Below are 27,204 nucleotides of genomic sequence, written 5' to 3'. Positions count from 1 at the left end.
ATTCCATTCGCCACCACTTTCGCCACCACTTTCATCAAATCGAGGACACTTTCGTTGTTGAACGGTTCGTTAAAGGTTTGTGCTCCATGTGTCAATCAAATTACCCCACCCACAGTCGCAAATCCAGGCATCCACAATCGACTGCACTTGCCTTTTGGATTATCCAGCCAGCCAATCAGAATTTTGCACGGATGAAAAATGTCTCGTTCACATTGCTAAATATATTTTAGATTGTATTTCAGTCCCCATGGCCCAGGTAACCACTGAGGTAGATTTAGAGGGTTTTATTGTAAATAAACTTAGAATCTGCCAAGATCTTGCTATCGGAGAGATGTTTAAACGTGGTCTCCCTACTAGACCACGTCTGTCAGGATGCACGTCAATGTCAAAAACAGGCTCCTCTTTCTTCAGTTACCTTTAGCTGTCGAAGTTCGCTTGTATTTACTTGAACCCCACTTAGATGGCAGGCCGAGAGTGTCTAAAGTGAACTTGATTGATCCATGTTGGGAGACTACACAATTCTTTGTGTGTGATATCTAGTTATTATGTTGAGTCAAAATACGTTTGTTGGCCAGCCGTCTGGTGGTCATCGGTGTTCGTAATCTTACATTTAAATTAAATGTTTGCTCATGCATATCTTTGGACACCTCTAGCTGATAAACCAATCAGGATACAGAAACGGGATTTCGGGACCCCAAAATTGTCAACAAGAACAACAGAGAATGGATCTGACTGGAACACTAGCTGGATTATACATTGCAACATGAGACAGTAAATACTATTGTAATAAAACGTTCAAAACTATGTTCAATTTGTGTATTGTTTTGTTACTATATAAGATTGTATTTCGCACTGTATTAACCATACCGACGTCACAGATGAGCTTTAGATGGTTAACGTGATATTAACGTTAGATCTATCCGACGGTCCGACCTAAATACTATTGTAATAAAACGTTCAAAACTATGTTCAACTTGTGTTTTGTTTCTTACTATAAGATTGTATTTCGCACTGTATAAGCCATACCGACGTCAGGTGAGCTTGCTATCCATTAGATGGATAACGTGATATTAACGTTAGATCTAACCGACCACAATTTGATTCGAAATGTATATACCTCACTTTGTTGGTCTCTCACGAAAGTCTTTCTCTGGTCTGCATCCCCTTAACAATTGTGTGTATTGAGCTGTACTGTATTGTACCCATTCTGCAATCTGTTAACCGTTTTCAATCAATGTCAGACGTCCTCTATAAAAAAAACGATTGAATTGCTCAGAATTTAAAATTATGTCCCCAATAGGACATAATAATATTAATATTATTCCCCAGTATGACACAATAAACACAGAATGAATGCTACCAAAGAGAATGCTATATGCAATTTGTGTATTAAGTATGTATTAATCCTGTAACATGAGTCAAGGTCAGATCTAGCCTGGCATAGAGAACAGAATGTTGATTTTTTGATGTTCAAGTTTCTTTATTAGTTGTCTGTCATACAGAAGTACAGAATACTTTTTATATAAAATGTTTCTTTCTGTTTTGCTCCAGAGATTGTGCTAGATAAAAATAGATAAGTATAAAATAGAAGTCAAGTGCGTAGACAAGTGTTCAATATATGTATACCGGTACATACAATGTACAATGCAGAGTAGAAAAGTAACTGAGTTACAATACAATATACTATACAGTACAATGCAGAAATGGGATGAGGTACAATTTACAGTAAGGTGTAATGAGGTATGGGTTGTAGTGCAAATTCTTTGCCAATAAATATAAAGTGTGTTTAGGTGTTCTAAAGTGGGTGCTGCAGTCAGTTGTTTGTTTAAAGTGAGTGTGTGTGTGTGGATGTGTGTGCTGTGAGTGCATTTGATGGTTGTTACATAGTGTTATTGTCATTTGTATGTGTGTAATGTGTAACTAGTACAGTGGAGGGGTGTCCAGTCCAGGGCCCAGAGAGTAGAGAGCTGTGTGAGTCGTCCCCGGACAGCTTATGTGAGAGGATGACCATCCTTGTTCAAAAGTTGAGCTCTTGCAGATTAGCCTGGCCCCACTTCTATCCAGAACAATATATATATATATATATATATATATATATATATATATATATATATATATATATATATATATATATATATATATAAGGGGACTGCACATTGTTTATTCACTGTGCTGTTTACCATGGCCTCTCATTCAATCATGATATTCATTGTTTTGGGAAATACAGGTCCTGCAGTTGCCACTCTGATAATGGTTCTTGATATAGAGCAGGGCCAGTCACCTCAAGAGCTCAATCTTTGAGCTTGCATGATTGATTACTATAGAACCCTCAGGCTAGGGTTAATTAGGCCTAGAATATATCTGTCGTGTGGTCCAGGGTTGAGCATCTGGGGAAACAGAAAAACAATCAATACATTTTGGAACATTGTTACTACAATAGATAACGTTATTCATCATATTAACAGATTGCAGAATGGGTACAGTACAGTACAGCTCAATACACACAATTGTTAATGGGATGCAGACCAGAGAAAGACTTTCATCTTGTTTACATCAGGGTCCCCCATTTTCAATTCATCATAACATATTACATACATGACATACAGATAGACAGTAAACAACAGCACAGGGACCATCCAATATCAAACTATTGTTAAGGGGATGCAGACCAGAGAAAGACGTTTGTCTTGTTTACATCAGGGCCCCCCATTTGTAATTCATAGTGACAACAGCATCTAAAACAATATATTTATATGTATATTTATATATTGGAAGAGTATATTTATGAGACAGTATATTTTGTACATATGTAACGGTTGTGACAACGTCTTGTGACAAACAGTACTGTATTTACAAATCTGGTATGTCATAAATATATAGATGTAGCAGTACAACGTCACAGGCAACAACACAGACCGCTATACCATAGTGTAACACACAGCAAGAATGTGAAACAAGTTACTATTATTAGTATTGGGTTAGAGTTGTTTGATTTACACTAACGTAATGTTAGATTGCTATCTGAGAAAGTTAAAATGCTAACGTAACGTTAGTCTGTGAGCTGGCTACAACATTTTCCAATGTGTAATCGGAAGTCAAAACGGACTGCATATAAACAGCTGATGACTCATAACTTCCTATCACGTTTGAATAATGCTGTAAAGTTAAGTAAAAATGCATTTCAATATGAATTGAGAGCTTACCGATGCAGAGCTAAATCCAGTGTTGTCAACAGACGAGTCGCAAATTTACTTCCTAGTTTCCGGAGCTTGAGGAATGTCATTTGGAGAAATCAAGTCACCTGACGTTGTAACGCGTTTTGATTGGTTCCGCAGCAACGCCCCTTTTCACAAACGTAGGTAGTTTTCAACACATTAATTTTCATAAAGATATGACCCAAAAACCGTTGCCAACAAACGGAAATGTGTTATTATAGTATATTATGTAGTTCATATTACAATAACATATACTCTCTAAAACCAGATCAATCATTTCATTAACGGAAGCCTCTAGCAACCTTCGGCCCACCGTCTACACTAGCTTGCGCATTGACAAGAAAACATTTGAGCCATTCCAAGTTGAAAAGGAGGACGTCATCGCCTGTGCGGCTGACAGCAAGATCCCGGCAGATTCTGATTTCTGCTGTCTCCCTGTCAACGCGTCTGCTTGTCTCAGCTTCGTTTTTTTGTCTAACTTACACCGGAAGAAACTCACAGCTAAATAACGTCTTTCCCCTAGCAATGGGGCCCGCCCCTTTTCTCATTACTAAGTGACACGATACCATGGCAACAGCGCTCTGGTCACCTTTGACACACTAACGTCCATGGGTGTAACGGTACGTGTATTCGTCCCACGAATTTACGGTACGGCCGTCACGGTGCGGTACGCGCACCCATGCGACGAATACGCCCCACAGCGCAAACACACCCACATGCAGGCACTCGCGAGGTCCGTGCGAGAACAGCGCGCATGGCCGGGCACACCGAGCTCAGACTTCAGAGCGGCGAAAGTGCATGGAGGACAATGTAGCACATTTACATTGGAACAGCTGCAGGGTCATTACAGTTTTCTTTCGTTTTCTTGTGCGCCCAATAACGTTAACCAAATGAAACCAATGGAAAGAAACACACACGCGTCGCCGACACACACACACGCGCGCCAACAAACACATCAACATTCTCCCCCGCCGGACTCACAGGCACAATCAAATAAAAACAAGAAACATACTTTTCCAGACAGATCATCTGAGCTCCACTGTGTTTAAATCCAAATAATCCTCTGCCATTGTTGTAATATGTCATCTGTTCTCTAGTATTCAGTCTGGTCGTGAAGTAAAATTCTCTCTGGAAGTGAAACTGAAGCAAGGATAAGTTTAAAGGGGCAGTAAGCAAGTGGATGCCTGAACACAGAATGACACCAGTATCACTAATTACCACGGCAAGCCTATAGAAAATTATTCTATTTAATAATAATAATTATAATAATTATCATAAATATAATATATAAATAAAAAAATTAAATAAAAAACTTGCCGACCTTTGAGCACAGCTCAAATCCCCAGCCTGTGCTCCCACTGTCTACCGTGCAAACACACACACTCACTGGCTGTTGTCCTCCTCATCTGAGATCTAAGAGTAGATGCTGTCATCTACAGATCTTTACATTATGTATGAATGAATGAATGAATGAATGAAAACTTTATTTAAGAGATTGCAGAATGGGTACAATACAGTACGGCTCAATACAGACAATTGTTAAGGGGATGCAGACCTGAGAAAGACGTTTGTCTTGTTTACATCAGGGTCCCCCATTTTCAATTCATAAAGACACTTATGACATACACAACATACATGACATTTATGGCATAGGGACATATAGGTATTTAGTACCGATACATTTGTGACATAAACGGTATTCAAATATACAGTACTGTTACCCCTAGATCCTGACAGAGTATATACATATGATGGGGAGGGGACTGTACATTAGGAGGGGGTGGGTGGGTGGGAGAGAAATATACATACGGCGGGGAGGGAATATATACATGCGGTGGGGAGGAGACTGTCTATTAGGAGGTGGTGGGGGTTTTGGGCATTTACGGTGGCCAGTTTCGAATTGCAGCCTCCCGTAGTTGCTCTTTAAGAGCGGTTTTGAATGTGGGTAGGGATTCACATTCCTTTACAGCTTTGGGTAGGGCGTTCCACATTGATGTGGCATAATTGCGAAACGTGTTTAGTCCCTTGTTTGAGCCGAATCTGGGTTTAACATGATTTGTTGAGCTTCCTCTGGTGTAGTGGTTGTGGTATTCACTGACCTTTGGGAAGTATTTTGACATGTACATGGGTACCTTAGTCGTATAGTGTATCTTGTAGACCAGGCCCATTGCAAGTTGCTGTACTCTGTCGTCTACTCTAAGCCATCCTAGGTTGGCAAAGTGGGCAGGGGTGAGGTGGGTTCTGGGGTTCAGGTCAAGTAGTAGTCTGACCAGTTTGTTTTGTGATGTTTGTAATTTTGTTTTAAGCGCCTTTGAGGTGCTTTGGTACCATGAGGTGCACGCATAGTCGTAGTACCCTTGAATGAGTGCTCCTGCCAGAGTCTTCAGGGTATTCTTGTTTACCAGAGAGGAGATCCGGTACAAGAATCTAGTTCGTTGGTTGACTTTTTTTATTACATTGGATGCCATTTTGTCACAGGAAATATTTGCCTCTAGGATGGAACCCAGGTAGGTAATTTCGTCTTTCCTTGTGACAATATTGTCACCCACTGTAACTGAGAAGCCGTCGGTCTTCCTGAGTTTGTTATTTGAACCGAAGAGAATGGACTGTTTTGCCCATGTGTAATGATAGTTTGTTATCAGCGAGCCATATGCAGATTTTGCCTAGTTCCGAGCTGAGGGTTTTTTCAACCTGCAACTTGTTCTTGTCAGAGACCAGCAGGGCTGAGTCGTCCGCAAACAGGAACAAGTTGCAGTCACAGGCTGACGACATGTCATTTGCATAAATTAGGAAGAGTAGCGGTCCTAGTATGCTTCCTTGTGGAACACCACAGCTCACTGTGAGGGGGGGGGGGGGGTAGAGTACCGTTTACCTCTACCATCTGTTCTCTCCCCTCCAGGTAGGATTGCATCCAGCTCACTGATAAGATATCAAAACCAATTGCTTTTAGCTTGTCAATCAGAATGGAGTGATTGACAGTGTCGAAGGCCTTTTGATGACCATGCCGCAGTATTTGCCCGCGTCCACCTCTTGTTTGATGTGGTCGTTCAAATAGAGGAGGCATGCGTCAGTGGAGTGGGACGTTCTGAAGCCAGATTGGAATTCGTAGATTAGATTTTTTTCCGCCAGGTACTTTTCGACCTGTTCGTAGACTATTTTCTCCATGACTTTCGAGATGGAGGTAAGAATAGAAACAGGGTAGTTGCCTGGGTCTAATTTGCTGCCCTTTTTGTGCAGAGGGGTCACTCTCGCAATTTTGAAGTCCTTGGGGACGTGTCCCTGTTTTATAGAGAGGTTTATTATGTGTGTGATGACTGGGGTGATGGCGGCTGCTGCGTCTCTGAGGAATTTGGAGGGGATGTTGTCATGGCCAGTGGCCTTGTTAGGTTGGAGGGCGCTCAATTTTTTGAGTACCTCATCGGTTGTTACCATTTCAAGTTTGAAGTCGTCTTTGTGGACCCCTAGGTTTTTGTAGTATGCTACTATGTGTTCTACCCTATAATAATATAAAAAATAAATGTTTACCAGTGTTGTGGCTATGTTTGTGAAGAAGATGTTTAAGTAATTGGCTACATCCAGCTTGTCTGTGATGAGCGTGTTGTCCGTCTTTATGTTTATGTTTGAGAATCTGGTTTTAAGTTTTTTACTGCAGCCTAGTTGATTATTGAGTAATTTCCAAAGTTTGCAGGGTTTGTTTTTGTTTTCCTCAGTTTTGTCGTTGATGAAATTTCTTTTTGCGGTTTTGATCATAGTGTTTACGTCATTTCTTAGTCTGTTTCTTTGAATTTTTTGTTCAACCACGTGGGCTTGGAGTTCACTGTTTGAGCTTTTGGAAAGCTTTGTCTGACTTTTATGAAGTTCAGAGCATTTTTTGTCTCTGGTTTTCATAGCGGCCAGTATTTCAGTGTGCATCCATGGCTCAGCGCGATTTTTAACCCTGGTGGTTCTTATGGGTGCCATGTTGTTGAGTATTGCTGTGAATTTGGTTTTGAATCCAAGCCATGTTTCTTCAACCTGTGTACCACTGAGTTCATCTGACCAGTCCAAGCTCCCCAGTTCTAGGTTAAAGGCCTCTCTAGAGTAAGTTTTGAGGTCTCTAGATGTGACTGTTTTGTGACAGCCGGCCTTCTGTTTTAGCTTTTTGCGGGTACAGAAAATCATATAATGATCACTTAACCCGCATGCTATCACCCCTTTATTGGAGATCATGGACTTGTCAGAGGTCAAAATGAGGTCAATGGTGGTTTGTGTCGAATCACATACCCTTGTGGGTTGGGTGATTAGCTGGCTGAAACCGTGCAGATCAGAAAATCTACTGTAGGCCTTGAAGACGGGTGCTGCTTTATGCAGCATATCCGTGTTCCAGTCCCCAATAAGAATTTTTTCTACCCCCTCCACCCCAGCTAAACACCCATCAAGTGTGTCATAAAAGCCACTCTGTACACATTGAAAAACAGGGCCATTGCCTGTTTAGAGTCGATTTGTGTGACTGGCTTTGCCAGGTCACCCACACTAATAATGAATTCATGAATCCATCACTGGAAGAAAATGTTAATTTGTTTAGTTAATTAGATGTTAGTTTCCTGCCCTGAATACAAACTAGGGGTGGAACGGTTCACAAAATCCACGGTTCGGTTCGTATCACAGTTTTGGTTTAACGGTTTTCGGTTCGGTTCGATATACGTAGTTTTAATTTTTTTTTTAAATGTAACACTCCAAAAATACCATACATTGATTGATTGATTGATTGATTGATTGATTGATTGATTGATTGAAAACTTTATTAACAGATTGCAGAATGGGTACAATACAGTACAGCTCAATACACACAATTGTTAAGGGGATGCAGACCAGAGAAAGACTTTCGTCTTGTTTACATCAGGGTCCCCCATACATCAGCATAAAATATATAGCCTAAAAATAATCCAACTTTTCAGTTATTCTCAAGGACGCATGCAAAAACTGAAAGAATGAGGCAGTTTGACATCAGGCACATTATTTTGACAGTGACCGGTTAGGGCTAGGAGAGATGTTGGTACAGCAAGAGGGGCATTGCTGATTTAAACATGCTTCTCATTTATTTGGTAAAAAATAAGATTTACAGCGGTTTGCCTTAAATACAAAGACCGAACTGGCTGAAAAATATAGGCAACATTTGTCAAAGTATTAACTTAGTGCAAACAAACGAAATAATTATATTTTTTGTGGCCACATTATAGACAAAGGCCATCAACATAAAGTATTGATTGATTGAAAATTGTATTAACAGATTGCAGAATGGGTACAATACAGTACAGCTCAAAACACACAATTGTTAAGGGGATGCACAGAGGATGCACAGAGTATGCATATGCTCAACAAGCACTAGACTTTCTTATCAAAAAGGAAAGTCAAAGGCGGTCAGGTGGCGTAGCGTAAATTGCGCTCGTCACCAACGCAGGAGATGCTGGGTTCGAGTCCAGCTCTCGGCGTTGCTACCAGCTTGGCTGGTCGTTCATACTAATACAATTGGCAGTATTAGGGGGTGGGAAGCTGGTGGGTGGGAATCTGGCGTTGTGGACAGCGACGCTACAGGTCAGGTCTCGGCGCTTGCTCAGCCGGGGCAGGACAGGTGGAGATAGCGTGCCCTCCCACGCGTTACACTTCACCAAATGAGAGCCCTCGCTGCCAAGTGACAAGACGTCACTGGCTGTCGCCGCGCGTATCAGAGGAAGTGTGCGATCGACTCGGGACGCCCTTGTACCGACTCGTAGGAGAACATGCGAACAACAACCAGGTAGGGGAGGGGGGGAATTGGCACAACGACTAAGATTGGGACGGGGAGAAAAACAGAGAAAATTAGAAATTATTAAAAATTTAAAAAATTTAAATAAAGGAAAAGTCACTGTTATTTAAAATAAATAAATCATCTGTACTAAATATATATTTACTTTTTAATTGCATGAAACATTATGAAGTATTCTCTAATGCCGTTTTTCACTGCATGGTACCTAATCAGCTTGACTCGCTTTTGCTATTTGAGAGTCTTGCTAGCCGTATTTGAAGTGACATCACACCAGGAAGTAAAACAGTAACACACAGCATTGGAACCTGGAGAAGCCCTGATGATATAATATAAACGAACAGCTAATAAACGTGAAGTTATCTTTAAACCTCTGTTGTCAAGCCTTGTCAATATACTCCCCCTTCCCCACTAATGGATCTTGTGTCATGGAGTCACTTTTGAATTCGCTGTGAGCATTTCGGCGGTTAGCTTGCGGCTAACGGTCGTTAGCTTGCGGATAACGTAACGTTAGCCTAGCTTGTGGCACCGAACAATACACACATGCCCCGAACCGTGGAGGTCGTATCAAACGGTGCATGGTTCGAATGCGAACCGTTCCACCCCTAATACAAACCAAAACTAAAATAGCTCCATGCTAAAATTATATGAAAATGATGATCAAAGGAGATTGTTTTATGTTTTCATCTTATATTCATCTTTTATCCCTTGAGCTCTTTTAATTCAATTTGATCAATGAGGGCGAGGGGGGCTAGCTAACCAAATAATATTTCACTGTCATTGTACCTGTATTATGTGTGCATGACGAATAAACACTTGACTTTTGAAATTAAAGCTAAATTACCCACAGTGTGAATCAACCAAACCATGTGAAATGGTGACATTTGAGATACCTCCTGCAGCACCTCAAGCCCCTGGTGAGTGACTCCCTAGACCCGCTGCAGTTTGCTTACCAGGCAAACATTGGTCACCTACATGCTCCACAGGGCCTATACACACCTGGAAAGGCCACGCAGCTAAGTGAGGATCATGTTCTTCGACTTCTCCCAGCGCATTTAATCCAGCCACTGCGGCTAGAGGAGAAGCTCACTGGGATGCAGCTGGACCGGGGAATGGTGGCCTGGATCACCGACTACCTCACCAGACGACCTCAGTACGTGAGACTTTTTTTGTTTACCCTCTACACCTCCGACTTCCGCTACAACACAAGGACGTGCCACCTGCAGAAGTTCTCCGATGACTCCTCCATCGTCAGCTACATTGTGGACGACGATGAGGCTGAATACAGGGCTCTGGTGGAGAGCTTCGTAGGATGGTAGGACAGTAACCAGCTCCAACTCAACGTCAGCAAGACAAAGGAGATGGTGGAGTCCTACAAGTTTCTTGGAGTTCACATGAACAAAAATCTGGACTGGTCGGACAACACTGAGGCCCTCTACAGGAATGGACAGAGTAGGCTGTTCTTCCTGAGGAGACTCAGGTCGTTCGACGTGTGCAGCCGACTGCTGCTATCGTTCTACCAGTCGGTTGTAGCCAGCGTCCTCTTTTTTGCTGTGGTGTGCTGGGGGGGCAACATCAACTCGAGGATCTCCAGCAAGCTGAACAAGCTGGTGAAGAAGGCTAGCTCAGTAGTGGGTGGTGAGCTGGATAACCTAGAGGTGGTGGCTGAGAGGAGGATGAGGAAAAAGCTAGAAGCCCTCTCACCCGCTCTACGAGGAGCTAGCCAGAATGAAAAGCACGTTCAGCCTAAGACTCATCCCCCCCGACACACCACGGTCCTTTATACCGGCAGCTATCAGGCTCTACAATAAAGGGCTCGGGCGGCCGGTTCTGCTGCCAGAGCTATCGCTGTCTCAACTCGGGACCTGAGAACTAGAGACTCACATCAACGACTATCTTGATTATTTGCACTAGAGACTCATACCACTGGTCTATTTTACTTTTATATTACTATTTTATATTACTTTATTTTATATTACTTTTTATATTACTTTATTATTATTATTTATTATTATTATTATATTATATTTTATTCTTTTATTTAATATATATATATTTTTTATCCACTTTTTCTCCCATTTTCTATATTTTCTCCCATCCCAATTTTTGTATCATCCAATTCAACCCTCCCCTGTCACGGACGCTGTTTCTTGCCTCCCACAAGCCGGCTGCAATGTGGACTAAGTCATACATAGCACAAGTCCCCTCCGGTACTTGAGGTAACAGCAGTCGCATCTTTTCACCTGCGCAGCTCGATCTCTCAGTGGCGAGGAGTAACGCGTGGGAGGCTCACGCTGCCCCCGACACTTCCTGATTCTACTGCGCAGGCGCACCAACCGACCTGTAGGAGTCGCTGTCCACAACGCCCGATCCCCACCCATCAGTTTCCCACCCCCTAATACGGCCAATGTGTATTAGTACGGACGACCAGCTAAACTGAAAGCAAATGTGGAGCGCTGGGCTCGAACTGACGAGCCCAGCGTTTCCAGCATTTCGTGGCGAGCGCCTTGCCCACTACGCCACGTAGCCGCCCTTTATTTAATATTTATTAAATTATTTATTTTACTATATTGTATTGTACTGTGAATCTTTGCATCCCCCACCCTGTACCCCCCCCCCCCCCCCCCCCCCCCCATGCTGCTTTGACACCCGAATTTCCCCTAGGGGATTAATAAAGGATTATCTTATTTTATCTTATTTTATGTGTGTATATGTATGTGTATGTGTGTATGTTTCTGACCTAGATTAGCGTTGCCATCTCTCTTCTCCTGGTTGTCTTCTGCTGTGTCGTCTTTGCTCTTCTGGTCGCTGCTGCTTTTAGAGAACTGTTTCCTTACCAGGTACGGCACCAGCTCTCCTCTGATGGACGACAGGGACCTGACGGAGAAGAGGAAGAAGAAGTAAAGTACCAGCCGCTTTAGGCCATGGTTAGACTAGTGTATTTGTGGCGTTCTTTTATACGTTTTTGAATACGTTTCATGTCCCTATTACACAGAAATGCGTTTTTTGGCGTTTTTTTGTGGATACAGCTGAAACGCAAAATTGTGTTTGCGTTTTGGAGAAACGCTAAAAAACACGCAGACAACAGCGTGTAGTCTGCATGAGCCGTTGTTTGCGAAAACGCCCATGCGCAGTAGTTACCATCTGCGTGCCCTTCCGGTGACAGAGAGCTGTCCCAAACCAAATAGCTGCAGCTACTATGTGTTGTCAAGTTATTGTTATAAGGACCCCAGTCCAAGCTACAACAGTCTGCATTCCCTTAACAATTGTTTGTATTGAGCCGTATTGTATTATACCCATATGCAATATGTTAAAGAAAGTTTACATCCATTCATTCTGCTAGCATTACCGATTGGCACTGCCACTGGATAACATGAGCTAGTGTTAGCTATCAAACCCTGTTAGCTCAAAGCTCCTCTTTCAACTTAACAAGCATTAAACAAAATGTAACCCCTGTTTCTGCATCCAGTGAGTGTAAGCATGGGGTGGCTGCAGTAAAGCATGCAGTAACAAGTGCGCTTTTGCATAGTTGTTGAGTGTTTTGCATAGTTGTTGAGTGTGTATGTGTGTGTGTATAGTTGTTGATTATGTATGTGTGTGTGTATAGTTGTTGAGTGTGTGTGTGTATAGTTGTTGAGTGTGTGTGTGTATAGTTGTGTGTGTGTATAGTTTTTGAGTGTGTGTGTGTGTGTGTATAGTTGTGTGTGTATAGTTGTTGAGTGTGTGTGTGTGTGTGTATAGTTGTTGAGTGTGTGTGTGCGTGTGTGTGTGTGTGTGTATAGTTGTTCAGTGTGTGTGTGTCTGTGTGTGGATGACGAATGTGGTATGGCAGCTTGTCCAAATGTGCGACCTATGGAAGAAAATTAGCAAATGCATGCAGGTGCGTACATATGTATGATTGTACGTATGGAGTGATGAGTGAGTGAATGAACCAACAAACAAAGGAACCCACAGAGTGTAGTTGATTATACAGGTGCACCTAAAAATACCTGTTTTTGTAGACTTATTTTTATTTGGTTTTATTATTTTTAGTTGGTTTTAAATGGGACATATTTTAGTCATTTTCAACAAGTTAAGGTTTTTGAGGTCCCCTAAATATGTATAAATATTTTTGCTGAAAAAAAATTACTCAGATAATGCATTCTAGCTGCCTCTATACCCCTCCGTTTCAGTCCTGTTCTCAGTGGGCTGGACCATCTAGCATTCTAGCAGTGATGCACAAGCCTGTATGTACCATCAAACAAAATTTGGATCAAACTTTCAGACTAGATGTTGCAGATAAAATATGACTCAGGAGGATCCAGCAATAGCATAGAAGCTACAGCCAAGGATTCTCCCTGGCCTCAGTCTGGTGTTGGGGGCATGTGGTGTGGGGATGACTGGTTTAAGCCACCCCTGCTCTGGGTCATACTAATTAGACCTGGGAGCAGGGGTGGCTATGCACCTGTTGTGCAATTGGGTAATAGATAGATTGAATCTGCCATCACCCCCCCCCCCCCCCCCACACACACACACACACACACACACCAGGGTTAGAAAAAATAAATAAAAATCAAGGGCTTTTTTTGCCCCCCTTAATTGATTTTCGGGGGCTTTTTTTTGTATTTCGGGGGCACAACATTTTTATAATGAAAATTAACAAAGATTATAAAACATTGTTGACACTTTTTTTTTACAGTCTTCGTCCCTATGTTTGATAACGTAATGTTAATGTCTCCATATATAGGGCTCTACGCTAAACTTTTTCCCAAGGAGCACATGTGCTCCTAAATAAAATGTTAATAAATAAAATCTAAATACAAATTTAGGAGCACACAAAGAAATTTAGGAGCACAGTGACAATTGTTCAAGTAACAGACACACACACACACACGATGTGTGACATGGCTTGGTTTCATGTTTTGAGGTACCTTCAATTATCTGTAAATAATACATACATACTCTTATCTAAATAGATTAAATATGATTGTCCCGGCCTGAGGGCAAGTTGTGTTGTTGTCTTGATATATCTACAAATAGCAGACGAATAGCCGGTTGCCTCTGGATCAATGAATGTCTAATATTGAATAATATTATTAGCTATTTTATTTTTAACATCCCTAATTCCAACAGTCAAGAGGCTTGTTTCAAATTGATACATGAAAAACCCCACACACGCAACAACATCCACCTCAAACACAACAAAAGAACAGAGCATCTCATGAACTTATGTCATGGACTCTATGGACTGTCAGCTGAACTCGCACCAATGCATAGGGAAATAGTCAGACATCCCAGAATTATTTCATAATACAAGTTTTGAATGGACGTTTGGATTAAAATCATCCCAAAGACAGCACTGGAATGTTTGAGTATAGGCTCTGGCCAGATCTATCAATGAAATACGTTGCACGCTCAGCGCTGTGGAATGAAGGAAATGCGCATCGGGATCGGATTTGGATGTTATTCTTTGAAGTTGTGTTACAAATGGAACAGTCTTTCCCCGCGGAACACAAGTTACTTAACGTTACACAGGTCGCGCTATGCAGATGCTTAGCTTGCTAACGTTAAGATAGCAGTGTAACTTAAGTTACACTATGCATGCTTGATGAAAGCATGTCTGTCTGCGTTCGCACCTCTCAAGTACCTGTAACACGCAGCGGGCCCAGCCTCCCTCCCTCCTTGCATTCTACCCAAAAACTGAATTTCAGTCCAGTTTCTGAACTATTAACAGCGGAGCTGTTTTGTAATATTCACTCGTCTCGCACACTGCAAGTAAAAAAAACACACATATTATTAGGGGCAAATATGAGGGAAATGCTCGCACTGTAGAGCATATAATTATATATATAATTAGTAAACTGTCGGGGGCTTTTCTTGCCCCCCTTAACTGATTTTCGAGGGTATTTGGTCAATTTTCGAGGGCATTTTTGCCCCAAGCCCCCGTTAATTTCTAACCCTGACACACACACACACACACACCCCCACACACACCCCCCCACACACACACACACACACACACACACACACACACACACACACACACACACACACACACACACACACACACACACACACACACACACACACACACACACACACACACACACACACACACACACACACACACACACACACACACACACACACACACACACACACACACACACACGAGAGAGCCTTTGTCATTCCAACATTCCATCTGCTCCTTGGAACATCTTGCCGCTCTCTGGTTTGGTCTATCTTCACCATCTATCGCCTGTGTGTCCCTGTGTCGGAGAGTCCTGTAGAAAAGCCACTCAGGTGGCGTGTGGCATGCAGGCACAATGTGCTTAATACCTTCTTCTAGAAAAAGGTTCAGAAACGCATGCCATTAACACAATGGCGCCCAAGCACGGATATATCCGGCTTTCGAATCCATCAGGGTTCCCACGCTTGCCGTGACATTTTTTTCCATGCTACCTCCTGATTTTCCAGGTACCATATTAAGTGATGATCTATAGGCCCCTGAAGCTTTCCGCCCCCATCCGCGCCCCCCTCCCCTCACACACACACAACCCCCTAGGCCTAGGACACCTGACTACTTACTTGATTTAAAAGATGTGCCAGTCAAGTCTACATTGTAAATGCTTAGAGATGATGTCTTATTGATAATATCAATGCATGAAATAATGCAACAAGCTGTAGATGAACAACAATTTATTGAACTGGAACTTTGAAACACATGAGCACTGGGATTGATTATGTTCTCTCTTCCACTCCTCTCCTATCTCATCCTGTCCTCTTCTCTCCACACCTCCCCTCGTGTCCGCTCCCGTCTTCTCTTCCTACTCTTCTCAACTCCTCTCCACTCTTCTCCCTTTTCCTCTGTCATCCTCTACTCTCTTCTCCTCCTCTTCTTCTCCTCCTCTTTCATCTTCACCCCTCTTCTCTTCCTCCTCCCTCTTTCCTTTATTATTAGTCTTACATAGAAGGGGTAGTATGCCTACTCTTACTCTGTAAAATATTTTGTAAATCAAACTAATGAACATAAAAGGGAAAACATAAGGCTGGTTCCCCTGTGGTTCCTCAGTACAGCATCCCCACTAGTAAGCTTAGCTTAACAGTACAGATGTATAGAATCAGTCTAGGCATGATCAATGATTTTTCAAAAATGTCTCACCCCAAATGTTCCTATTTAGTAGTATAAACCTTTTTAAGAAAAAAAAATCACAAAATGGCTAAAAGTAGATATAAGAATGAATGTTACAAAATGTATCAAGACTAGACTATTCATGTCAACTAGTATAGAAGTAATGTCACAGCCTAATGTGAAAATGTATTGGTAGTTAGCTAGCAATGCAAGCTAGCCAACACTAGCTAGTAGCTAGTTAGTTAGCAAACTGAATGTTGGCTAGCAAGATTGCACTCCATGTGCTTGCATCATTAACACATTGGATGCCACGGACGCTTTTTATCGTTAGTTCATGCCGACCTTTGAGTGCCCCCGATGCTATATAGCGTCTGTTTGTATTTACAGTATCAACACTGTAATCAATAAGCGTGATCGATATTTGGAATGGCGATCAGGAATTGGAATAATCTTTTTGGATAACATCTGATCTCAGGTAAGGCATTTATTTGACCAGTCTTAGGATAATCAGACCTGTTTTCACGGAGATATAAGCTTTTGGCCTATGCGTGTGTGTGCGCGGTGATCGCTGATGAGGAAATGAGAGAATATATTTTTCAGCCCGCCTCTATAGCGTGCATAAGTACACATATACTATCGATAATCTAGCGTTTATTTGAAAAACGATTCATAAATAGGCAGAAAAATGACAACGTTTTTGTGTATTCCAGAATATTCCAGTAAATGCCGTTTATCACGGAATCTATATATTTTCCTTGAAAACGAGGGCTTTTCAAAATGCTATAAAACGAAAATGAACCGATAAAAAACAATCCGTTTCGACAATGTTGACTGCAAACAAGTCATTGATAAGCGACGGCCATATTATACACATAGCCATAATTTAAGACAGAGAATATGCGTTCACAACGCTATCATTGAAGTGGGTGCTGGCATTCAACAGGGTTTCCAATGTTAAATGGCTGGCACTCAAACTGTTAACAAAATCCAAATTCAAAACAAACTCAAACTCAAAGTTGCTAGCTAGTTAGCAAGATTGCACTGCTTACTAACTAACGTTGATAAACCCAGGTTTACCACACAGTTAAAACACAGCTACAGTACTTACATTTAAGGATAAACTTGCATAAGAAGTTTCACTGTAGATGTCAAGGCTCCCGTGTTGGCTGGGAAATGCATGTACCGTAATTCCTCTAATAGTGACCCGGGCTTGTATTTGCTTCAACTGTAGCGGGTACCAGGCTTTTATTAGGAGGAGGCATGTATAAGAGAGAGGCCTATATTTCTAATTTTCAAACAGATCATAATGAATAAATCAACATTTTGTGTCAGTTTGAACCCAGTAAAATGTACTGGGTTAATTTATTGAAACCAAGTACTGTATGAAATAGTAAACAGTGCAATTACAGGTGGTCACTGGTTATTTCAACGTTTTCAAAGTGAAATCAAGTAACTTTACCTTAGCAGCTCCGGGTACTGTAGGTAGCAACGTTAGCTCTCATAACGTTAGCCAGTTAGCAGCTCCAGGTACTGTAGGTAGCAACGTTAGCTCTCATAACGTTAGCCAGTTAGCAGCTCCGGGTACTGTAGGTAGCAACGTTAGCTCTCATAACGTTAGACAGTTAGCAGCTCCGGGTACTGTAGGTAGCAACGTTAGCTCTCATAACGTTAGCCAGTTAGCAGCTCCGGGTACTGTAGGTAGCAATGTTAGCTCTCATAACATTAGCCAGTTAGCAGCTCCGGGTACTGTAGGTAGCAACGTTAGCTCTCATAACGTTAGCCAGTTAGCAGCTCCGGGTACTGTAGATAGCAACGTTAGCTCTCATAACGTTAGCCAGTTAACAGCTCCGGGTACTGTAGGTAGCAACGTTAGCTCTCATAACGTTAGCCAGTTAGCAGCTCCGGGTACTGTACTGTAGGTAGCAACGTTAGCTCTCATAACGTTAGCCAGTTAGCAGCTCCGGGTCATTCGTCTCTATTTAGTACCGGTAGCCATGCTTGCTCTGTTGTTGTTGTGTTACATGCTGCGCACGACCCGTGTTCCATACGGAAGTAAGGAGAGGTTCGCTCACGCGTATATTAGTAACCCGGTTTGTATTAGGAGGTCGGCTTATAATTGCTTAGCTCAACAGCACACCCGGACATTAATAGAGAGTCGGTTTTTAATTGAATACAGGTCACTATTAGAGGAAATACGGTATTTGACCCTTCTATTGAGATCGCGAGTAACGTTATTATTCCTGAAGTCCACCAATCCGAAACTATACTTTTAAAGTCCATATCACCAAGTTGCCTGCATAATTTTTTTACATCCAATATACCATATAGGATGCCAAGAGCATGCTCTACAACATGGGATCATCCATTTCGCGGAGACGATCTCTGATTGGCCGAATCCAATTTCTATGTTCCAATTCTAGCTTGGTGGTAGAGATCATAGTTGTGTTGTTGTGACTGAGATGCGAGCTATTTGTCTTAGAGCGTGACTGCAAGTTCTTTCGATGGTTAAGCTTAGGCACTCTTTCAAAGTTGGTTAAGGTTAGAGTTTGTCTTAGAGCATGGCGATAGAACGCCAGGTAGTTTGCAGTCTGTTCGACGCGGAAATGGACAAAGAAATCAAACTACTTGTTGTGTGGTGCTAACTGCTAACAAGCTATATGGCAGTCTGGACAGTGGACTGGATATACATCATCAACAGCGGATTATACACTTTATCAAGCCCTCCGGCTTGATATACATCAACAGTCTGGGGAGTCGGGACAACAGTGAGTGGACCACGTAAACAGTGAGTTAATTCGGTCTCTCTCTCTCTCTCTCTCTCTCTCTCTCTCTCTCTCTCTCTCTCTCTCTCTCTCTCTCTCTCTCTCTCTCTCTCTCTCTCTCTCTCTCTCTCTCTCTCTCTTCTCTTCTCTCTCTCTCTCTCTCTCTCTCTCTCTCTCTCTCTCTCTCTCTCTCTCTCTCTCTCTCTCTCTCTCTCTCTCTCTCTCTCTCTCTCTCTCTCTCTCTCTCTCTCTCTCTCTCTCTCTCTCTCTCTCTCTCTCCTCTCTCTCTCTCTCTCTCTCTCTCTCTCTCTCAAAATGATGAGAGAGTGAGAGCTGTGCGTGTTTGTGTTGGGCTATTGGAAACGTGGTTGCATTTGACTGACTGTGATCATATATTGATCGATGGCAATGGTGATAATATTCGCCAATGCGTGCCTTGTACATGTTTGCAAAATGTTTGTATAGCGCCCCTAGTGGCGAAGCATCCAGCAGCCGCCACTGCTTGCTATGATACTCAACCAGGCGATTATCGTATGTGGCTACTTAGACGAACACGGTTATTGGTAATCAATAATAAGAAACGACGTCCCGTCCCCCCCCCCCCTTTCATGCATACATGCTTGAGGATCGTGCCGATCATATGCAGTTTGAGTTTTAACTGTAGCTTATGTATAACGGAAATGCCATTGGATATAACGTTAGTAGCTATTAGCCCTTTATCTAGCCTTCCAGGAAATATACTAGACCAAATGCCATATAACGCTTATATTCACGGCGCTATAAAATGAGAACATATTGATGACATTTTATTTTCTTTAAGCCATTTTGAAGGGACGGTTTATGGTCTCTATTGACAATGAGAATGGACAGATAGCAATACTATAAAGTATAGATTTAGCTCTACAAACAGCCCCAAGTCTGTTTACAAATGCTGGTCGTCTCTAGTGATATTAGACTCATCCCAGTGGCCGCCAATGTGTTAAAGAGGCCATTTTGAAGATTTTTTACCTGAATCCCGCCGTTCTGTTGCCAGGAGGACATGTGATAATCGGACATGAAACATACCAACATGCTCTGTGTCTCGAGTCTGTTTACTGCTATGATGAATCAAATTAGTCTGTTTACTGGGCCATGATGAATCAAATGAGTCTGTTTACTGGGCCACGATGAATCAAATGAGTCTGTTTACTGGGCCATGATGAATCAAATGTGACTGGAGTGAAAATATCAAAATGTATGTTCTAATCAAGATGTCAGCCCCTAGTAAACAGACTCTCCCTTGAAAGTTGGATTTTATGTTAGGTTAATATTAGGGCTGGGACTTTATCACGTTAATTTAGATTAATTAACTACAGAAAAAATGTAACGTTAAAAAAATTCGCATTTTATTGCATGTTGCGGAACTTTGCTCTCGTCTGTTGGCCCGAGGCTGCGTTTTCGCCAATCAACCAATACATTGTTGGAAAGTAGAATTTTCCGCCTTTCAACCTATTGCGTGCTCGAGTTAGAAGACGAAACATCTGGCAAGCGTCATTTGACAAGCCGTTCGGACGAGTGACCACGTCCGGTTGTGAACTGACCAGTGACCAGTCACCGCTGATGGCGAAAATTATTGACCACCGTTGTAGCCAAGTAGCATCTGCTCCGAAAGCGATCCCAGACGAGCGCTGACAGTGGGGAAAGGTGACACAAGACAAAGTCCTTTGTTTTGACTCAACGCGAAATAAAGGCAGTGGGCGGCCATTTTGGATAATCACGCTGAATTATTGCGGTACACACATTACAAAAACCTTTGTGAAATACTCATTGTCCGTGGGATTTTTATAAACTTTGGACCTGTATGACTATAAGAACCGTTATGTTTTCCAGCTCCTACCTCTCAGCTAGAACTTAAAAACATCTGGCAACTACTAAACAGAAATGTGAGTACACACAACTTTTACTTCAGTGTGTTCAAACCTCTCTCTTTTTTTTTTTAAACTTACATTTTTATTTTCATTTTTTCAACAACATACATAGACAACATTCATAGACAATACACAGTACATAAATTAAAACAAATAGACAAAAAATGAGTAAAGAAAAAGTGTGACATGGGTCCATTCTACATTTGCATTATTTATTTACATTTTTATTCATTTCCTTGTATCCTTTTCAAACCTCTGTGATGTCGTTACTTCCCCTCCTGTATTCTTCCCATTTTCCCCATTTCCATTCAAACTTTTCTTCTTGCAGCCTCAGCAGCTGTGTGATTCTCTCCATTTCCTGTATCCCCTCTACCAACTCTATCCATTGATCCTTTGTCGGCACTTCTACCTTGTACCACAGTTTAGTTAAAGCTTTCTTGGCTGCCACTATCAATATCTTAATCAAATATTTGTCTTCCCCTTGGATTCCTTCCTGTGACAGATTCGTTCAAACCTCTCTTACTCTATTTCATTAGCACTCAGTGATTTTTCTTTATTGTGTAAGAAACTTCGGAATGTTACCTTTCAAAAGAGAAAAGGTCCTTTGCGCTATATATATATATATATTATTCCTAAAATTGCTGCACTTTGTAAAAAATGGCATTGATCTGACTGTTGTAGTAGCTAATAAACAAGATTATGCGGCTTAAAAAGTATGTATAATGTTGATTCACTCGTATACCAAAATCCATTTAAATTGAAAATTTTAGCTTTTCGCATCAAATAATATTGATATGCGTTTAAAATTAGATTAATTTCGATTAATTAACTATAAAGTCTCAAATTAATTTGATTACATTTTTTTATCAAGTCCCACCACTAGTGTTAATATAAAACGCTTCTGAGTAAGTAAAACATGTGGCCAAGCTCTCGAGACACAGAACACGTACAGTATGTAGGTTTTGTGTCCGACGACCACATGTCCTTGCAGGTAAAAGATAATTACAATACTGTAAGGTAGCCTTGTGATAAAGACATAACTGTACCATCTCTCTCTGACCGTGACCTAACCTGACAGAAGAGGAGGGAGAGGAAAAACAGCACATCCTGGTTTCAGTGAACATCAGTTCCTGGTTCTTTAAAGGAGGGATAAGACAGAATCCTCCCCTCTTCCCTCCCTGTGTAAACCCCGAGGTAATTTCCCCTTCGTACTCTTTTCATTCTCTTTCTCCGCGCTGCACTCAGCAATGTCCCTCTCCTCCTCCTCCTCCTCCCCCTCCTCCTTCCCCCTCCTCCCACACTCACTCTCTTACTTTCTTTTAAAGGAGAGATTAGAATTTCCATTTGAATGAAGGGAGAGAAACAACAGTTACTCTGTCCATTTTTCTCCTTCAGTGCTCGGCCATAGCGGAAAGGGGGGGGGGGATTCTGAGGAAGATGGAGAACCACAAAAGAAAGGTTGGAGGGAAAAAAAAGTTAAGAAAAATAAAGAAAGAAAGAAAGAAAATATATGATGAGTTAGTGATTAGATTAATAATCAGCATCACTATGGTAAATTCAAAGTGTAATTCACTGTGGCGAATTCAAGTAAAACTGTGTGTGTGTTAGAGCTGTCCCCGAAGTTTTTGTGATTCGAACTTCGCCAGGGTTTTTCGAACGAATGTTCGAACCATCGTTTTTAATCATGCAAACAAATTGCTCATAAATACGTTTTCTGGTTCAGTACGGTTGAGTCTTGACTTTAGGCACATAGCCTATGCGCATATTGCTGCGGTTATTAAGAGTAGTAGTACCTACTTACTGGTAACGGGAGGCTTCAATAACATTTAGATGGTAATACATTTTGTGAATACATTGAAACATCTTTGTTGGCCGACGGTTCCTGCTATCAACGTTAGCAAGCTAAACGTGTTAGTCTGACTTAATTAACATGCATAACATACCTGTGTAACATTAAGTAACTTGTGTTCCGCTGGGAAAGCATCACTGCATACACTTGGTTTAATCCAACCATCCATTCGGAAAAGTTGTATTATGAAATAAGACGGGTGAGTGCGAGTGACTCAACTCTCTTTTTTGCATGATTGATAATATATAATATAATAAAATAATATATAATAAAATGTCCTGATAATGTATGACGTGACCCCTCCTCATCTCGATTGTGTTGTCTGTCTGTGTTCGCGCGTGACTTTCGAATTATTGTAAACACCACATAGTACTGTGATATTCTGATATATATCACATTGTGATCTATATTTTTCGTGTAAAATAAATAAAAAAAATTAGAAGCGAAATAATTTCTTTAAACATTTTATTTTATGTAAAAGCAGAGGTTCATTAATTAAGATTCAAAATCTAACTTTGGGCTCAGCCCTAGTATGTGTGTGTGTGTGTGTGTGTGTGTGTCTGTTGTCTTGGCTTCAACCATATCCAATGGGATACTAAAACATGTCAGAGAAATTATACCTTGTGTTAAACAGAATCTAAACATAGTCATAATACTGTACTCTCCTGTGGTAATGTGTAATGGACCTATTTGAAACCCTCTTTTCTTGATCCTCCAATCACAACTGTCGCTTCCCAGATATGTCAATTATAGGTCTAGACCCAAAATACATGGACTTGTTTACGGTGGGTCTCCCGCATGACAAGAGTGCTAGCATGTTGACATGGACTTGGTTACGGTGGGTCCCCCGCATGACAAGAATACTAGCATGTTGACATGGACTTGTTTACGGTGGGTCCCCCGCATGACAAGAGTGCTAGCATGTTTATTTGTGGATCCCCATTAGTCTAGACTCTACACCCATGGGTGAAAGACTATTCTTCCTGGGGTCCTAACACACAACCTACAACATTACAGTACATTACAGTAACAAAAAACAATAAAAACATAAGAAACACCTTAGCCTAAGCACATTCTCAACATCTTTAAAATTAAAAAATTAAAAAAGAACAGACAAAGGCTCCAACCACAAATACAATTCTAACTAAACGAACTAACTAAACTAACAATACTAACTAAATAAATCAGTAACTCAACTGTATTTCACCATTCATAACAACATCCTTCAACTTTTTCTTAAAAGTAAATTTGTTGCTGGGGCGGCTACGTGGCGTAGTGGGCAAGGCGCTCGCCACGAATGACGGAGACGCTGGGCTTGCCTGTTCGAGCCCAGCGCTCCACATTGCTTTCAGTTTAGCTGGTCGTTCATACTAATACACATTGGCCGTATTAGGGGGTGGGAAACTGATGGGTGGGGATCGGGCGTTGTGGACAGCGACTCCTACAGGTCGGTTGGTGCACCTGCGCAGTAGAATCAGGAAGTGTCGGGGGCAGCGTGAGCCTCCCACGCGTTACTCCTCGCCACTGAGAGATCGAGCTGCGCAGGTGAAAAGATGCGACTGCTGTTACCTCAAGTACCGGAGGGGACTTGTGCTATGTATGACTTAGTCCACATTGCAGCCGGCTTGTGGGAGGCAAGAAACAGCGTCCGTGACAGGGGAGGGTTGAATTGGATGATACGAAATTGGGATGGGAGAAAATATCGAAAATGGGAGAAAAAGTGGATAAAAAAAAAAAAGTAAATTTGTTGCTGATCATCTTTATCTTCACACAGGTATACAATTCCAGTATGCAGCAGCTCTATACATTACGGTTCTCTTAAGTGCATTTGTACTTGGTAGAGGTTGAGTAAAATGAAGACCCACAGCGTGTCTGGTGACATAGCCATGTCTAATATTGGTGGGTTGTAGTTCTGACCACAAAGACTTAGGTTTGCCAATTTTATAAATATTAAAAAAAAATTACAAGGCTGCATGCCAGCCTCTGATCCACTCTAAGCCAAGACAGAGCGGCATGCATTCCCCCAACACTGCTCCTCACAGAGCAGCGGAGGGCGAGACGTGCCACTCTGTTCTGAGCGAGCTGAAGTTTCTCCAGATCCTGCTTTGAAGCACTCAACCAAATTGTTGGGCAGTAGTCCAAGTGGGATAGGACTAAAGCTTTTAACATTAGTTTAACTGTCTTCTCACTCAATAGATGGGCACACCTTCTGACCATTGAAATACTCCTACTAATTTTAGCCACTATGTTATTAATGTGCCTTGACCAAGCAAGCTTTTCATCAATAATCACACCCAACAACGTGGCCTCTCTAACCTGCTCAATAGCAACACCATTCAACACAATATTTAGTTCCTGATCCGTTCTTAATTTATTTCTAGAGGCCAGCATAATAGCCTTTGTTTTTGGAACATTTAACTTTAACTTGTTTTCAGTAACCCAATTAGAAACCAGCATTAACTATTCTTGGAGCAACGTATTAACCAAGTTATCTTTCTCTGCAGAGACATACATTGTCGTGTCATCCACATACATTTCCATGCATGCATTATTCAATACATAAAGTAAATCATTAACAAAAATGTAATAGAGCAAAGGACCAAGGCAACTTCCTTGGGGGCCGCCACATTGAAGGGTTTCCATATCTGAAAGTGTCCCATTAAACAGTACGCTTTGTTGTCTGTTAACCAAGTAACTATTAATTAATTTAATAGAACATTCATTGAAATTATATGTGAATAGCTTCCCGAGTAGGAGCTCATGATCAATGATATCAAATGCTGCGCTAAAATCCAGAAGCACAGCACCCACAATTGACTTTCTGTCTATGTGTTTCAACCAGTTATCAGTAAGCGATGTTAGTAGAGTTGCGATACAGCCTAAAATGCTGGTATCGGTATCGGCAAGTACGCTTCAATTCTATGCTCCGATCCCGATATGACGTAATTATCAACAACACATGCAGTATCCTCCTGCTGAGAGTGAGCATTATAAAACAAACGTGTTTTTAATCGACCGTGAATTAAAGATTGATTGATTGAATTGATTGAAAACTTTATTAACAGATTGCACAATGGGTACAGTACAGTACAGCTCAATACATACAATTTCGTCTTGTTTACATCAGGGTCCCCCATTTTCAATTCACCGTAACATATATGACATACAGATAGACAGTACTGCTACATCTTTTTTTGTATTTTATTTTTTAATAATTTTTTAAACAAACACATAAACAAACATGACAACACACGATAAGATATACAAGCATTAGTTGACAGTGCACATCCAATGAAATCACCATTTAGTTAATTGTCTTATACAGGATATACCCCTAATACCTGTTATCTAAAAACCTATACACATATGCTCTAGCTCGTACCCCCCCCCCCCCCCCCCCCTCCCGGACCCCCCATTGGATAATCCAACCATTATAACTTGTTCCTAACCATACACTACCATTATATGCTAGCTTTTATTCTCTCCACCACTTCTAACCACATTGTCATTTTGGATTCATTGAGACCCAAAATTCTTGCTGTAGATATTTCTTGATAAATCACATCGAGATATGTAAGAATCCAGACCTTCCGGCAAATTTTTTCCGGTTGAAACCATTGTGATGCTATCAGCTTTTTAGCCACTGTGATACCAGATAAAACCAATCTCTTTCGCTGTGGATGTTCTGCATACTCAAAAACATCATTCAGCAGTAATACAGAGGGGTGTACAGGTATATTCAGAATTAAGAGATTTGATAATTGCTGGGTCACTTCTTTCCAGAATATCTTAACTGGTGGGCAGTCCCAGTACATGTGCATAAATGTCCCCTCGTCCCCATTTGTACATAAGGAGCATTTGGAGTCTTGTTTAAGACCCATTCTGTTCAGTCTTATAGGAGTCAAGTATGTCCTATGGATATAGTTAAGATTGATTTGTTGATGGTCCGGGTTCCTTGATGCAAGTCGAACATTTGCCCAGGCTTCTTGCCACTCAAAGTCTATTTCCAGGTCTGGTATATCCCTCCTCCAAATAGAGTCTAGGTGGAGGGTTTCATACGAGGCCGTTAGTAATTGATGATAAAAATCTGATACAAAACCTCTCGATGTCTCTCTTTCATAGAAAAATTTGTGGTATCTGTGGTGTGCAATTGGTATCGTTAATGGAACACTGTGAGCCTTCAAACATGCCAATAACTGCGCGTAAAAATAATATGTGGACTTGGTGAGATACATTTTTTTGCTTATTTCATCGAAACTACAAAAACCCTGTTTGTTGAAAACGTCTCCTAATGAGTGTATGCCTTGCTTTTCCCATCTAGGGAATCTTATAGGTTGTTTTCCAATCAAGAGTGCATTGTTATTGAATAAGGGAGTATGATTATGCCATTTATGTGGGATAGAATCTTTTTTTTGTGTTTCACGCCATATCCATCCCTACAACCATCCCTTTTGCTCCTCCCTAAAAACAAAATGGCTGCCGTGATAGCTGTGTGAAATGACAGCTCCTGAAAAGTTTGTTGGATTTTATTGGATTTTATTGAATTTTAATGGATTTTTAACATGGAATTGTACTGCC

At 41.4% G+C, this 27,204-nt stretch overlaps 1 protein-coding gene across 1 annotated transcript in view; it reads right to left on the bottom strand.

Moving 5' to 3' along the window:
• Nucleotides 1-27,204, bottom strand: part of eif2b3 (eukaryotic translation initiation factor 2B, subunit 3 gamma) — a gene marked incomplete at its 3' end in the record, with an annotated part of 235,016 nt that overhangs the window by 35,583 nt on the left and 172,229 nt on the right. Inside the window, exon 7 of the mRNA XM_084327117.1 lies at nucleotides 11,738-11,874. Coding sequence (XP_084183243.1) covers nucleotides 11,738-11,874 — 137 coding nt within the window. The remainder of the gene's footprint in view (nucleotides 1-11,737; nucleotides 11,875-27,204) is intronic.

Source organism: Notolepis coatsorum (assembly GCF_963971535.1).
Source record: "Notolepis coatsorum genome assembly, chromosome: 13".
Classification (NCBI taxonomy): Eukaryota; Metazoa; Chordata; class Actinopteri; order Aulopiformes; family Paralepididae; genus Notolepis; species Notolepis coatsorum.
The sequence above is the reverse complement of the archived record's forward strand: the minus strand, read 5'-3'. Positions and strand labels throughout refer to the sequence as shown.